At 49.4% G+C, this 16,216-nt stretch overlaps 1 protein-coding gene and 2 long non-coding RNA genes across 6 annotated transcripts in view; 1 reads left to right on the top strand and 2 right to left on the bottom strand.

Annotated features, from left to right (window-relative positions):
• Positions 1-573, bottom strand: part of Sgsm1 (small G protein signaling modulator 1) — a 65,241-nt gene extending 64,668 nt beyond the window's left edge. The window contains exons 1-2 of one of the 2 annotated variants that reach the window (XM_087578139.1): positions 492-573; positions 366-409 (exon numbers count right to left, since the gene is read on the bottom strand). In XM_087578139.1, the coding sequence (XP_087434265.1) occupies positions 366-409; positions 492-510 (63 nt within the window). In that variant the 5' untranslated portion in view covers positions 511-573. The remainder of the gene's footprint in view (positions 1-365; positions 410-491) is intronic. The other variant, NM_001105937.2, reaches the window with a different exon arrangement.
• A 6,981-nt stretch (positions 574-7,554) lies between these two features.
• On the bottom strand, positions 7,555-9,689 carry LOC148002371 (uncharacterized). The gene is made up of 3 exons (XR_015634391.1): positions 9,503-9,689; positions 8,353-8,531; positions 7,555-8,271 (listed from the first exon to the last, which is right to left on the bottom strand). It is a non-coding gene; the product is annotated as an uncharacterized LOC148002371 (long non-coding RNA).
• Positions 9,416-13,556, top strand: LOC108352469 (uncharacterized). Of its 3 annotated transcripts, none has more exons than XR_015634392.1 (4): positions 9,416-9,686; positions 10,776-11,067; positions 11,232-11,328; positions 12,678-13,556. It is a non-coding gene; the product is annotated as an uncharacterized LOC108352469 (long non-coding RNA). The 3 variants fall into 3 exon arrangements; XR_015634393.1 differs by lacking the exon at positions 9,416-9,686 and adding an exon at positions 9,722-9,828 and having other exon boundaries at positions 12,678-13,184; XR_015634394.1 differs by lacking the exons at positions 9,416-9,686; positions 12,678-13,556 and adding an exon at positions 9,713-9,828 and having other exon boundaries at positions 11,232-11,538.
• Positions 13,557-16,216: the final 2,660 nt, after the last annotated feature.

The raw sequence follows: 16,216 nt of genomic DNA, 5'->3' as shown, positions 1-16,216 counted from the left end.
TGGATAGAGTCCCTGGCACCTAGAGGTGGCTCCAAGGACTGAGTATCTGGGGTGGGTTAAGGAGACAGTTCCATGTTCCAAAATTGAACTGCTGCTCTGTTCCAAAACCTGATCTACCTGGAGACATTCCGCATCCCTAATGAGGAGCCCCCACATCACCCTACCATACCCCAGGAGTGAGTACCTGTCCCTCCACAAGGAAAAGATCCCACCTAGACACCTTCCGTTCCTACACCAGGAGGGCCTCACGCACTGAAACACCCGTTTTACAGCGTACCTCCCAACCCCTCCCTGGTTAGCCATGCACAGTCACCGCCAGCCAGGTGTCCGCGGTGGCCCTGTCACCCTAGGGTGGCCGCCCCTACCTCCTTCTTCACGGTGCGCAGCAGCCTCTGGCGGGTCTCGGCCTCTGCGGGACAAGCAGGGAAGCGCGGTGAGCGGCACCGAGGCCGCGGGGCCTGGCCGCCCTCCCGCCGCCCGCCCGTGCTTACCCGCAGGGACCGAAGCCATGGCTCAAGCTGGTCGGTACCGGGTGCCCGGACGCGTCTCCGCTCCGCGCCCTGCTGCAGCCGCGAGGAGGCGGGACCGGCAGGGGATGAATGACAGCCCAGGATGCGGACGTCAGAACCTGACAAACCGCCCAAGTCACCCGTGAGAGCTCAGCGCCGCCTCCTGGACAGCTCACAGCACAGAGCATCCTCCTCCAGCCTCCTCCAGGCATCAGCGTCAGCCGTGCCAAGTTGCCAAGGGTGACCTAAGATGCCTAACCGTGACCTACATCCCGTGTCTCCGTCCATGTATATTTAAAACTGAGGCAAAACCAGGCTCGGGGCAAACTCCTAACGACCCATTGATGGGGAGACTGAGGCAGGGGACTCATGACCTGGTCAGGTTTACTATTGCTGTGATAAAATCCCAGGACCAAAAGCAAGTTAAGGAGGAAAGAAAGGGCTTATTTGGGTTCCATCACTGAAGGAAGTCAGGGCAAGGACTCTGGAGGCTGGAGCTGATGCGGAGGCTATGCAGGGGTAATGCTAATGGCTTTGCCCGAAAATGGCACTACCCACAGTGAACTCGGTCTACCCCACAATAATAACCACTTAAGAAAATGCCCCCCATTGATGGCATTTTCTCAATTGAGGCTTGACTGTGGCTTATGTAGTTGACATAACACTAGCCAGTACACACCCTACGGGGCGGCCTGAGAAACGTTGGGAAAGCTTCCTTGTAGCCTGGAGGCTTTCCCAGGCTGCTATCAGTCGGGGCTGGCTCACCCTGTGGCCAGAGCCTGGCGCTGCTTCTGGCAGGGTGCCTGTGGCGCCCTCTAGCGACGACCATGGGCATCGCGCGCAGCAGTGAGGCGCCGAATATACAGCTCATCGCTGTCCTGCACAGCGAACGTCTTCACAATTCACAGCCCAGTAAGAGTGACTGCTGGGAGCCAGTGCCAGTGGGGGTCTTCTTTCTTGTTGATTCTTCTTGAAGTAGCAGAGGGGGAAGAGCGTCCGCGAAGGGTGAGATTTTGTCTTACAAGATATTTAGGGTTGCTGTATAATAATAATAAAAAGTTTACTTATCTAAGTCACCATGCTCTGCTACTGTAGCTGACCCGCCTTCTGTGTTCCTCTGAGGCTAGAAACTGGCACTTAGCACTTCATTCTAAAACAGCAGGAGATAAAGTAGAGGATTAATTGCTAGAGCCTTTCCCCTTTTTGTCCCTATCCCTCTTGCTTGTCAGGCTAGGGGGAAGTTAGGAGCAATAAACTTCTATTGAACCAAGAGATGTGAATAGCGCTTACAGAAGGAAAAACATTTACATAGGGAAATATGCATAAACTCATATAGGTTCATATACAGATCCGTGAATGTGCATTTATTCATTTCCACTCAAACCAGTTGGGAGCAGCTTGCATGCATTCTTTTTTTTTTTTTTTCCCCCGGAGCTGGGGACCGAACCCAGGGCCTTTCGCTTCCTAGGCTTGCATGCATTCTTACAATTACATTCTTACACACACATCCATACTTACATATGCATATGGAGCAAAAAAAACCAAGCACCGGTGCAGAAAGAACTCACTCATTCTGGATGAAAGATGAGCTCCAATCTTTATTGAACAAAGAAAAAGCTTCTACCTTTTGAATGCTAAATGGATTAAACCCAAGTTTGTAAGAAAAAGCTTGTTCCTTTTAATAAGACTAAGCCTGCCCTGTTACTAAGAAATGGCCTGTCCTGTCCCGTGGTAAGGAGACGCTTGCCTGCTCCTTCTGCTCTCTCCAGCCTCTTACTTTTTCCTCTTTCCCTCTGCATTCTGCACATTGCCCTCTTATGTTACCTATAGTCTCTAAGTTATTCCACTCTGCATTCTCCTTCTAACCTTGCTCTCTCCTCCTGTCCTGATGTCCCAATAATGCTCTTACTCTCAATGCCTCTTCTCCCAATGCTATGCCTATACGTCTAAGTTCTTTCTTTCTTTTTTTTTTCTTTTCTTTTTTTCCGGAGCTGGGGACAGAACCCAGGGCCTTGCGCTCTCTAGGCAAGCGCTCTACCGCTGAGCTAAATCCCCAACCCCGTCTAAGTTCTTCTTGAGTTCAATTCTGTCTAAAAACTGTTCTGTCTAAAAACCTCCTCAGCTCAGTTCTGCTCAGCTTGGTTCTTCTCAGTTCAGTTCCCACTCTTCCTTTTTTTCCTAAGCCCTTAAACACCTTTCAGAATACACCATCACACGTTACAATGTTCATCACTAGTTCACACACACAAAAATCAAATCGTACGTAAATTGAAATAGAAACTTGCAACAGAGAATGTTTGCATGCATATCCATCAGGAGTAATTATCTGGCTAAACATCCATCACCTGTCACAGCTCCACAGGTACACTGAAGGTTTAAAACCATAACTAAGTTATTAGTGAAGTTTTGTATAGATAAACCCAGTCAATAGTTTATTCTCTGTCTTAGCACCTATAATAAATCATTAGTTTCCTTTTTATGACCACTGGTTAATTGTTTTACAACCTCTTGGAATGTGCTCTGAGTAGAAGAAAGTCTGGTTACTTTCTAAGAGCAATTAACTGGTGGCACTTGGGAGACTGGCAGAGTTCTCACTGCAGTTTTGACATCAATCAGAAAAGGACTTAATAGCAGCCCCACTATAAAAGGGCTTAATAATCACTGATATAATTTTAGGAGTTTTTTTAATAAGCTCATTATTAAGACTTAAGAAGTCGGGGTTGGGGATTTGGCTCAGTGGCAGAGCGCTTGCCTAGGAAGCACAAGGCCCTGGGTTCGGTCCCCAGCTCCGAAAAAAAGAACCAAGAAAAAAAAAAAAGACTTAAGAAGTCATTTGTCTATATAGCATAGAGTACATCTTCACAATTCTGCAGAGATCTGCTCCAAAGGGGTGTGCTACTACTTAATGATTGTTCTATGTGTTTAATAATAACAGGAAAGGCATTTTAATAGCAGGAGTCTTTCCTAAAATGAATCCCATACAGCCTTGCTTAATAAGGGCGAACTGGTCACAGATTACATAATAATTCGAGGCTGGCCATCAGGTGAACACCTGCTAGTTATTAGCTTGTCCCATTATGGCTCCCGACAGGTGATAACCACAGCTGCGACTTGTTGATGAGGCCACCTCTGTGCCGTGAATGCTACGTATGTCTTCTCATTTCAGCTGCCAATCAACTCCATGAAGGATCCTCCAGAGAAAACACATTCAAAGACACTGGACAGAGAGCAAGGGGGAGGGGGTGGAGCGAGGCCTTCTCCATGCAAAGGAACCCCAGTTAGCTTGCCTCGATGCTGGGGTGGGTGATCTAAGCCACACTCAGACAGGAATAGGTTTGGGCATTCCTCGGGGTGTGCTGTAATGGTGGTTCTGGATGAAAATCCACAGGGGAGGGCACCTGACTGCCTTCCCTAGGGTGGGTTAGCCTTGTGCAATCAGTCAGACCTGAAGGGGAGGAAAGGGCAGAGGAGGCAGGCCGCCTTTCTAATCGCTTTGCCAGCGCTTTGCATTGGGTTTGAATCAGAATTTTGGCATTTCATAGCCTCTAGCTTGCCAGTCACCGACTGGAGCTGAGCCACCTGCCCCCACCAGGGTCTCCAGTTCACTGGCTGCGAAGCTTGAACATCTCAGCCTCCACAGCTACCTACGTACATGAATGTACCACATACATGTGTGTGTCCACACAAACAGTCAGCCTCTGCATCTGCCAGTCGCCCAGAGTGAAGTTAACCAATCGTGGGTAGAAAAGAAATGACTGCGACTGCTTCTGTGCTGAAACACACAAGCTGTTGTCTCATTCTTTTTTCTTAGCCAGTGATGTCCAGTGTCTATCACATGCTACTTACACTGCTTTAAATATATAGGTCACATAGAGATGACAGGAAGTATAAAGGAGGGTGTAAAGAGATTCTACACATGTATGACGCCGACCATAGAAGGGATGGGAACACCTGAGGACTTGGTACTTTAAAACACACCTGGAACCCATGCCCTGTGGATCCCAAAGGGTGGTTTGGTGTGTGTGTGTGTGTGTGTGTGTACATGTATATATGTATATGTATACACACATAAGTATCTATGTTGTGTGTATATGTATGTGTATATGTACACATATATGTATACATGTTTTTTGCATATACATACATGCATATTGCATATACATATACTGCATGCATATACATGCATACACTTATATACAGGCACACATGTTCACCTCATCTATTCTGTTTCTCTAGAAAACACAGATCAATATAGTCATCACTCAATATTAATTTCTTTTCCCTTCTCTCTAAACAATGTCGAGTTTGTCCTGGTACTACCTCCAGTCTTGGGCACACGCTTCAAAAGAGGTGTGCCACTTTCTACCCTAGGCAGGTCCTAATTGGCCTCTGCCAATCATCAGGTCCCTCTGCCAGTAATTAACCTGTTCATTAATTTATCCATGTATTCATTTATTGCTTATTGATTTGTGTATGTTCGTGTGCATGTCTATGGAAGCCGGTGATTCACGCCTGGTGTCCTCATCCATTCGCTACCTTTTAAACAAGTTATTTCATATTTTAATTAAAAATATTTTACGTGTATGGGTGTGATCCTGCATGTGCGGCTGTGCACCACGTGCATGCAGTACCCTCAGAGGGCATCGACCCCCTGGAACTAGAGTTACAGACAGCTGCGAGCTAGCTGCCCGACATGTGGTTGCTGGGAATATAACCCAGGTCCTCTGGAAAAACAACCAGCACTCTTAACCACTGAGCCATCTCTCCAGGTCCCTTTTGTTACCTTTGAGACAGGTTCTCTCATGGAAAGTGAAGCTCACTGACTGGCTAGTCGACTGGGCTGGCAAGCTCCAGCAATTTCCCGTCTCAACTTGACCAGCAGGGAGATAACAGGTTTATGGGGGTCTCATCGGACTTTTATGGGAGTGCCAATGTTCTTTGCCCAGTGAGCTGGCTTCCCAGACTCCAGTGATTGGTTTAAACAGGAACATGTGACACAGTTCTGCCCAATGAGATGCCGGGGAAGTCCCCTGCATGCCTCCTTGTTCATGTAGAGAGGCCTGTGGATCACACAACCCTGCTTCTGGTGCTGGTCCATTCTGTGCTCCGGCTCCCAGGCAGTCAGAGGGCACAGCTCTCATGGCGCACGAGGAGTTCCAGGACAACCAGATGCTGTAGCGTCCACCTCTGGATTTGCCGATATTTTGGAAAACACGCCAACTTCTGGTGAAGTGACAAGAGTCAGAGTTTTCTCTTACCGGCAGTTGAAATAATCCCACGTATAAGACTGAGCCACGTGAGACGCCCTTCTGTTTCTACAAATATGAACCAGGCTGTTTGACTGCTTTTCCCTGCCAAAGCAGAAGATCTAGGCCAACAATGAGCCTCTATTCTCATTCTTGCAAAAAGGTGTTCTGGATGCTTCCTAATATATCTGTCGTGTTCTAGAATGAAGTTCTTAATTAGAATGATTACAGAACTTGCTACTGTGTATCAGGTTCCAGGGTCGTTTCCATGGTGACTGGAAAAGGTCAGTTCCAGGTTTTGACTATAGGAGGCGCTGCTGAGCAAATGACATTGCTTTGGTTCATCTAGCACAGGTTATCTGGCACAGTCTAGGTTCTGTGTCATGCCGCGCTCTGACCAGCTACACACAGGGATTCAACTTCTCCGTGTGTGTATGTGTGTGTGTGCTCTCTTGATCTCATGAGGGAAAATCCTTCCCTTTCTGGGACATAGGGGAGTATTGTACTTCAAGGGACTGCCTCACAGCGTTAGCACGTTCATCTTCATAGGTGGCAAACTGCCATTCAGTTTCCCCCGCTGACCCCAGGGCTCTCTGGCATCTTGGGCTCCTGGGACAGGCGCCCAGGGTGTCAAAGGACTGTCAAGAACGTGTTTGTACTATGACAAGATCTGACGACTTACGGAACGGGAGTTTTCTGACTCTAGAGATTTTTTTTTTTTTTTTTTTTTTTTTTTTTGGCTTACCAGACCTGTGGGTTCTAGATCTGCGGCTCACCCTATCTCAGAAATTAAAAAAAAAAAAAAAAAAAAAAAGTCAAGATATATGTGTCGGGGCCCAGTGGTAGGGCATTGTGTGTGAAGGCTCTTGCTGCCAGGACTGAGAACCTGAGTTCAGCCCCCAGGACCCTCTTGGTGGGAGGAGGGAGCCAACTCCACAATCTGTCCTCCAACCTCCACACGTGCACCCTGGCCCATACACATGCATGTACACACAAACGGTTTCAATGGGTTGTGTGTGTGCACAGAACACATACTTGCCATTCCTCCAGCAGACAGGATAGCACCTGTTTATGTCTCGCTGGGTATCATGCTAAGCCACGCGGAGAGGGTCGTGCCTAGGTGATGTGGAGGTATGGCCCCCTGCATATGAAACCTTTTATACAAAGGGATTGTTATCACCTCTCTCAGTGAGTATAGCTTAAAATGTTCACATAAGAGATAACATGGTAACGCTGATGAGCCTCAGAGGCACGAGGGAGAGATGACTGGACCCACATTGAGGGAAGAGAGCCGAGAACATCACCCTGGTGCTTGAGTTGTGTTTTAGGCTGCACATGCACCAGGAGGCAACTGAATAACAAAGAAAGTCCATGCACCTGCGGGGGAACCCTGGAGCCCAGTAGATGCACAGGGTGCGGGGGTAACCTATTACTAGGGTGGAGACCTTGAAGAACATCCTTTTGGGGAGCTTGGGGTAGACAGGAGTTGCCAGATAGTTAATGCCCAGGTGTCTCTGTGGGATAACGCCATTCCTGTGTCAGAAAACACCATGTGGTACTTAATCCAAAGCAACCAGATATGAGGACAGCAGACAGGGCAGAGGGAAACGGGCTAAGGTTTACGTGAGTTGTCATCGAGGGGTGTTCCGAGAGGCAGAGTTCAAAGGACCCACAAGAAACTGTTGAAAAGGACTGACTTGGGTTGGGGATTTAGCTCAGTGGTAGAGCGCTTGCCTAGCAAGAGCAAGGCCCTGGGTTTGGTCCCCAGCTCCGAAAAAAAAAAAAATAAAGAAAAGGACTGACTTTGGAATTCTTTTATTAACCTTGTTTTTGGTGTGTGTGCATGCCCACCCACACACATGGAGGCCAGGCGGCAGCACCGGGTCTCTCCCTCAGTCACCCTGTCTAGTCCTCTTTTGAGGCAATGTCTCTTGCTGACTGTGGGACTCCTGCTTTTCACCTAGGCTTGTAGCCACTAAGCCTGAGTGACATTCCTGTCCCCGCCTAGCTCAGTCCAGGCGTCACAGGCACGCGCAGGCCACTCCTGGCTTGTCATGTGGGTGCCGGCCAGCAGCCAGCGAGCTTCACATTTCCTGTCACACAGCAAGCAGTTTCCTGTGCCCACCCTTCCAGCCCCTCACATGGGGATACGATGGGGATACAACCTCAAACGCTCTGTCTCAGAGGAGCTGAGTGCAGATGCCCTGACACGGCCAAAGAGAGAATCGGGGAAAGGGACAAACAGATGGAGAACATAGACCGCAGACAAGGAGGTGGGACTCTATTTTCTGAGTTGCAGGAGACAGTTGCTCCCACGGAAATAGTGAGTGTACAGAACTGGCTGACACTGACACTTCAGGAAGGGATTATAAAGCCGGGCATGCAGGCGCACACCTTTAATCCCAGCGCTGGGGAAGCAGAGGCCAGTGGATCTCTGTGGGTTCGAGGCCAGCCTGGGTCTCCACAGTTCCAGGTTTGAGTTCCAGGATGGCCAGGGCTACACAGTGAGACCCTGTCTGGGAGAGGAAAACCAAGGGAAGAAATTATAAAGCCTTATTATATGTTATAATTATCTACTATAAATTATAGAGTCTTACAGTTAAACTCTCACTGTGTTCTGCCCTCCTTTTCCCGGGAATGTCGCTCTTTGATCTGTGTGTATTTTGTTCATGATCTTCGTCCTCATGTATAAGTCCTTGTTTGTTTCCCAAGGATAGCCAGCCTGCTCCACTCTGCTAGACTTCAGGTGCCTGGCTCCAGGAATCTAGGTTTAACTCTACAATTGGAAAAATATTAACCATCTTTTGCAGGCTATAACTCCTGCACCATAGAACATCTGGGTCCCTTTGGTGGGGCGTCTGGTTCTCTTCCCTCGCCCCCTTCCCCTAATCCTATCAGTTGCCCTGGGCGCAGGTCTACCCTGCCTATGTCTGTAGTTTCGTCTCATAGTTACTCTGTTTCCAAATTAAGAGACGAAACGATTAAAGAAAGAAAGCCTTCCTCCACTGAGCCTGAACTCACAAAGGAGATAAAAAGTTTTCTCTGTGGGTCTCCGCTGCACACTGGGCAGGTCACCATGGCTCAAGCCCTTACCTTTCCCAGCCCCCAGACTTCCAAGCTGGCCATCTGAGGGCTCATTTAACCCGTCTAATAATATATCTGCAGCCTGAAACGACATCTTCAGGTTCCCTGGGAATGCCAGCCTCAGTTTGGTCTGATTGTCGCTCTTGAAGCCCTTCACTTGCAGTAATGAACTGAGGAGGCAACAGGCAGGCAGCCCCCGCTCCCTACCCCACCCGGAAGGCATCCTTCCTTTCAGTTTTCCTGAGTTCTGGCAAGGCTCCAGCAGCCCAGCACCAGTTCTCTCAGACCCAGCTTTTTAAAAATCCTTTCCCTGTCCGGACAGTGGTTTCAGTCTAAAACTGAACCATACGGAAAACTCTAATGTTCCATTATTTAAGTTTCCTTATCAAATAGGTTTTTGGGTTAAAAAGTTTTAAATTAATACTAAAAAAGCTTCAATTCAAAACTGACTTCTCAGGCTCCGATTCAACGGGAACGATAGGCTAAGCACTGATGCAGTTCATCGTAAATTGACGTTTTATTTGGTCTCCTATGTTTGCAAGGGGCAGTTTGGAACAGACAAAGATTGTTCAACTCAGACGCATATGAGGTAGGTCAATACTGGCCGTTAGTCATAACTGTTAGAGATCTGCCGAAAGCGGCACTGAGGAAGTGTGAACTTACCGGACTCCCAAGGTCTCCAAGAAGAGGTGGGCGCAGCGGTAGAGGACACCATCTGGATTGTGGTGTGATAACCATGGGGCTTAACTGCCCCAATGCCTCGCCTGCCACCAGGGCCGGGCCTGCTCTGCGGACAGAGGAGAACTGATCACCGCGCACGCGCACGCGGTGCTGTAGCCGAGGCGAGGTCAGCCCCTCCCATGTTCCTCCTCCACAGGAAAAGCCTTTTTGCCTTCCCGACCTGACGGACCTGACGGCCCAAGACTGCCTGCCTCTGCCCTGGGTGCCATAGAGACGCAGGAGCCTGGGGTAACTGGCTGGGCGACAGCGTAAGGACCAGACTCTGTCGTCTTAATTTATCCTTCTTCAAATCCTCTGATCGCGTGGGCAGCTACTTGTAACTTAACGGCTCCTCATGTCAAAATAACCCACTACCATTGTTTCTTCGCCGGCAAATTTATCAGTTAAAACTGCTGGGCCTTTTGTTTTAAGAAAGGCAAGCAGGTTTGCTTCACGAACCACAGGCTTCAAATGACTTGGCGTTTCACTGTTCCCTTATGTAAACTCGCTGGGCAGTAACTTGCTCTCGATAACGACCCATGTCTCATGACAAATGACCAGACAGAAAAAGGGCAAGATTCAGAATGTCCAAGGAGTATAGAAATGATCAAAGATGTCTTAAAAAATTGAAAATCATTCCAGGTTTCTTTCCCTGGCCTGTGCTATTGTGGCACTGGTATCTTGAAAATTCCAAGTTTCAACACCGATCAATGGAGTTCTGATAAGCTAACGGAACACTGGCAGTTTACAGTTCAGTCCTAAGCTCAAGATTTTAAACTCCCTTTGGTTGTCTAACGAGTACAGATCTGAAGATGCTTCTTGTCACGCTTAGATAACATCTCTGTTCAATCCGTATATCCACCCTCTAGACTGGGGGGGGGTCCCCACTCCCTTTGACCCAAACCTGTAATTTTACTGAGTCTCAAAGGCACGGATCTACTTCTGTTGTCTTACAGACACATGCTAACTGCTTTTTCTAAAATATGGACTCTAATACATCCTTTTGTAAAACTAAAGTCCACTTGAGCTTCTGGAAATCCAAGACTTAGACCTGCCTGCCACAGATTAAATGAACTCCAGATAAATTCTCGAACTTGTCCTTAAAAATAGAATCCTCCCTCCCCTTTTGGTCTTAGACTGTTTTAACTTCTGTCCCCAGTCTATGTTTGTCTCAGCAGATTTTCACCTGACTGATACTGACAGACTCTGTCCACAGAGCACCTGAGGACGTAAGCTGCTACAGTCTGGCTTGCTGAAAGCTGATATTAACCAGTCCAGTCACTGCGACGGTCTCCTGTCTTTCAACTGGATCATCTAAGCAGACACTTCTGATAAGCGCCCCACCGCCCAGCCTTTGACTAGCATCTCAGCCTCTGTGGGCCACCAAAAGACAACATCCATTACTCCACTTTACAGGCCAAGATGCTAAGTCAGAAAGGCCCACGTTTTGGCAATAACCTACCATTCTTAGGTCCTAATTGACCCCTTGGCCAACGACTAGGACCAAGGCAGGTAAAACCCTGACAAATCAATGATTTGATCTGGTAACAGATCGGAGGGAGGCCCGGGGGGGGGGGGGATTCAAGAACCAAGTCATCCAGAGCCAGGCTGACTCCACGACAGGTTGCAAACTGGCAGTTTGGGAGACTAGGCCTAAGTTTCTGTTTTCCAGAAACAAGAACCTGGATCCAGGAACCTGTGGTCAGCCAACCACCGCCTCAGGCAGCCAATCCGAGGACACCTTGTCATCTGGCTTGAAGCAAGAATAGGTAGCTAGAATTCTACCGATTGTAGAATCACTCAGACCCCCAGGGATAGTGCTGACCAATCAAGGTAAAAGTGAATGCAGCCCTCCCTGGAATTCCCCTAACAGACAATAAAAGCTGAGCCTGTGATTCCACCAGAGGTCTCCATTCCCAAATGGGGAGACGGACCTCAACATGCAGGAAATGAAGAACTGCTCTTGGCTTTTGCACAGTATTGGAGTCTGGGGTATCGTTCTTCAGAGATTCTTGGACTCTGACAGGTAGAGCTGCTGTTGTCATGGACACCTGGACAGAGGAGAGGTTGGGACACTTTGCTTCCGGGGTGAGGTTTATTTCGTCGCCACCTAGGCAACCAGAAGATTCCCCGCCCAACGGCTAGAGCCTCAGACACTACGGGGTTAAGGACTTTATACATTTCAGCTTCTTTGTCTCCCGAATATGTTGACATAGGAAGCTGATCATAGGAAAGACAGAAAAGAGAGGCAACAGACAGGCAAGGGAGGGTCTCAGGTCATTACCTCACCAACAGCACAGCAACACCAACAGCACTTATATTTTAGTACCCTGGGAAGTAAAGCCACGAGCTAGCAGCTTGTGCAAAAATATACACAGGATTTTTGTTATCTCTCTCTCTCTCTCTCTCTCTCTCTCTCTCTCTCTCTCACACACACACACACACACACACACACACACACACACAAAACCCTCTGTTCCTTTCACCCAGATCATCAGAATCTTCAGTCCCTAGCCCCGAGCCTCAGGTGCACCTCCTTATCAGTCCGTGTCCATGGCTTAGCAGGCCCCAGGCTGTCTTGACTCTGCCTGGCTGGCAGACTTTCTCTCTCTCTTTTTCTCTGCTTCAGAAAAGTGACAAAGGGTTCCCAACAGTCCTGACTAGGTGCTTTGGACTGCTAGGCATTGGATTTTAAATGGCTGGGACAGGATGGTTGGGGGTGGTCCGAAGGAGAGAGATGACAGAGTGGCTCAGACACTCGAGGACGCTGTTTCCTGTTTCTCTTTCCCTTGGTTCTATACCGTGGGCTCACCTTGTCACTGCCACATGGCACTTACAAAACATTTCACAGCTCCCACCACCGTCCCCCATCTTCTGGTCCGTACATTCTTCCCAACCCAGAAAGGGAGCTCCCATGACTCACCCAGTGCCTTTCTCGGTCCCTTCAGACCTGCATACAACCAGATCTTGTGGGGAGGGGGACACATTTTCTCAGTTGAGCTTCCTTTCTCCCAGATGAGTCCAGCTGTGTCAAGCTGGAATAAAACCAGCCAGAACACCACTTACTATCTGGTAACCCAATTCCAAGAACACAACTCTTTTTTTTTTTTTTTTAAAGGCAGATTAACCCTTCAAGGCTAGACAACGCCAGTCCTAGAGACAACGGATCACTAACAGAAGCCGGAGGCCAGGCGAGGGAGGCTCCTGTAGGAGTTGTTGTTCTAGACACCGTGTGGCTTGGATGCAAGACAAAGAAATCAGGCCCGGGCACTTCCTCCCTGCCAGCTGGTCTTCTAAGGGCCCTGTGATGCCCAGAGGGCCACTGAGTACGTACGGGCTGCTCCTGCCCAGCCGTGAATTCCGGTGATTCTAAGACCAGGCAAGATTCACCCATACGTGAAACGGTAGCACCACTGTTATGAGATCACCAGCTGCTCTCTGATTGGATTCGAGGCCTCTAGGCCCTTTTATAAGGACCTTCATGGGACTGCTCAGTGGTTAAGAGCACTGACTGCTCTTCCAGAGGTCCTGAGTTCAATTCCACATGGTGGCTCAACCATCTGCAGTGGGATCCAATGCCCTCATCTGGTGTGTCTGAGGACAGCTACAATTACTCACCGACATTAAACAAATAAAATAAAATAAATAAGGACCTTGCTAGGCAACTACTCTACCCCTGAGCTACAGCCCAAAGCTTTTGAAAATCTGAGTCAGAGTCTCACCAAGTTACTCCAGTGGACCTCAGTTGAACTCACTGTGCAACCCAGGAAGGCCTTGAATTTGCCATCCTGTCCTAGCTTCCTAAGTGGCTGGGACAGCTTCCAGTCAACAGGCTGCTACTGATGGAGAGTTTTTCTCCTCAGGGGGCACTGAGTTTCAGCCAATGCTCTCTCTGCATCTCTTGAGAGGACTGTGATGTTACTTCCATAGTCCATTGTTGGGGATGGCTGTAACATTAGCTGTTGTTGACATAACAAAGTATCTCCCTGTTGCTGAAGCTCTGGTTCCTTACGGACTCTGCAGGGTGGAGATCAGGTATGGGCCCCAAGAAAGCAAATAAGGTTTGGGGAAGGCATGTTTTGTCTTGGAGCCTCTGGTAGAATGCCTCCATCCCCACACCTCTGGCTTCTTGTGGCCACTGTACCCTTTGCTCCGGGCCCCTTTCGTCTCCGGAACAAGGGACAAGCTACGAACAATTCACAGAGTCTCACGTCCTTCCACATCCCCATTACGTCTCCCCTCGCTGCTTCCCACCTCCAGTCTCCTTTAAGATTTATCTGACATGCGCAGGCGCTTTGGTCTGCACGTATGTCTGTGCAGCATGCGCTGCTCGGTGCCCGCGGAGGAGGCCGGAAGAGGGCGTCAGATTCCCCAGAGCCAGAGGCTGTGAAACCACCAAACCCAGGTCCTCCTCTGCGAGGGCAACGCCTACTCCAACAGCCATGTCATCTCTCGGGCCCCTCCACCCCTCACTTTCTACGGATCCAGGTGACATTATCTCAACTTAAGTCATCCACTGTAAAGTCTCCCTGGGGCTCTAACCCTCCTCGCCCGTATCATGTGACCTTCTGGCAAGTTCCGAGGACTGGGCCGCGGGCGGCGGCCGCTGGTGTCTTTAGGGGAGTGTTAGCCTGCGGTCACAGTTATGCTGCACTTCTGTTTTGGGAAGCTTTGCTTCAGTCACGTCCCCCAGGGGGTCAGGGGAACTGAGAGTGGGAAGAGGGCTGAGTCCAGCTCTCTCGCACTGCGGGCGGCGACAGGTGGCTGAGGAAAGTTGTGGCGCAGCATCCGGTGCTGCTTAGACCCAGAAGACTCTCGAGACCCACCCCCCATCTGCTGGGCCAGAACATTGGAGCACCACGCCTAGAGACCTCATCACACAGGCTGGCTGCAGGGCCACAGGCTCCTGGACCCCTTTGTGCGAAAAGCATGCAGATGTCACTGGTCTGTGTAGCCACCAAGTTATCCAGGGATGTCTATTGTTGAGGCTTTGGAGAGGCTTTGGAGGTGGAGCAGGAAGCCAGGCAGGCTGGGAGGGGGTGACTCCACTGCAGGCTCCAGAGCGCTCAGAACTTCCCTGAGTCACCCCCTTCCCCACAGCCACCCCGGGTGCGGGAAGATAATTCTGCTGAAGCTACAAGCCCCTAAGCACCCTTTAGGTTTCTGTTCTGGCCTCACTGGTCATCACTGTCATCACACGGACCAGCGCCACCTCCCGCCCACCTTAGCGCTTCTCTCTAGAGAACGAGTTTCTGTCAAAGTCCTGTCTCCTTGTTAAACTTCAGAAAACACCTTGTCCAAGCACCCTTGTGCTGTTGCCTGTGTGACCCCCTCTTCTGGGTTCATCAGTATTGTGTCCTGTGATGACCAACCATTCTTAGCTTGCTGGGGAGCTGGAAGGGCATTTCTAGACCAGTTTACCTGTGGGCCTCATGGGGCTGGGGCCCCAGAATGAACTAAAAAGCAGCATCTGGGACTGGGGCGACAGCACTGGCTGCTCTTCCAAAGGACCTGAGCTTGATCCCCCACACTGCAGCTCACCACCATCTGTGACTCCAGTGCCAGAGGAGTGCACACAGGCACACATGCAGGCAAAACATCCACACACATAAATAATAAACTTAAAGAGGGGGTGGGGAAGCAAGCCGAATGTCTACGTTTGTAACTCTCTGCTTCCCAACCGTGGACAAAATGAAACAATTCATCTCACACTTTTGTCTCCAGCTGGACCCACTGTGCCCCCTCAGACTGTGAACCAAAAGAAACCCTTCCTCTCTCAAGCTGATTTTGTATTTTGTCATAACAATGAGTAGTAGTAGTAGTAGTAGTAGTAGTAGTAGTAGTAGTAGTAGAGTAGTAGTACTAGTAGTGGTGGTGGTGGTTGTGGTGGTGGTGGTGGTGGTGGTAAGAAGGGGAGGGGGAGAAGGAGAAAAAGAAGACCTAACACAGGGCTTATGCACAAACAGGCAGCTAGAAGTGTTGTCACAGCACGCTGTGCCAGGAGGTCACCCGAGTTGGTTACAGTTGCTGCGGATAAATCCCAGGATCTCCTGTCCCCATCCCAGAAGCATCACCATGTGGGCTGAGTTATATTCAGGTGGAATCACAACATGGGCGTGGGTTGTGTCTACCAGGTGCTTTCGTCTTGTTGGCGCCTGCCAACCACTTCTTGGGCCTTGTGCTCTCATATGAGGACATTTTTCTTTTTTTTTTTTCTTTTCTTTTTCTTTTTTTTTTTTTCAGAGCTGGGGACTGAACCCAGGACCTTGCTCTTGCTAGTCAAGCGCTCTACCACTGAGCTAAATCCCCAACCCCGTATGAGGACATTCTTGATAAAGTTTCTTCATCCCTGTCAGTGGGACAAATGACACACGACTGGGCCACACCACCTGGGTGGCTTCCAGGGAGCTCGCACAGTCAGCTGCACTTATTCCCCCGAGTGGCCTGGGGGTGACAGCTCTGTGTGCATGCCTGTAACCTGCATGTACAGGTGCGTGCATGGGAGCAGTGGGCGGGTGTGCGCTAATGCTTGCATCTCTGCAGGCAATGCTGGGTGTCTTCCTTGTTGGAGATGACGTCTCACCTAAGCCCCTACTGGCTAGAGGGTTATACACGTCTGCATTGCTACATGTGTAAGTGGATGTCAGGCATCAAGCC

Source organism: Rattus norvegicus, chromosome 12 (assembly GCF_021556685.1).
Source record: "Rattus norvegicus strain SHRSP/BbbUtx chromosome 12, alternate assembly SHRSP_T2T, whole genome shotgun sequence".
Lineage (NCBI taxonomy): Eukaryota > Metazoa > Chordata > Mammalia > Rodentia > Muridae > Rattus > Rattus norvegicus.
This window is presented reverse-complemented; position numbering and strand designations above follow the sequence as displayed.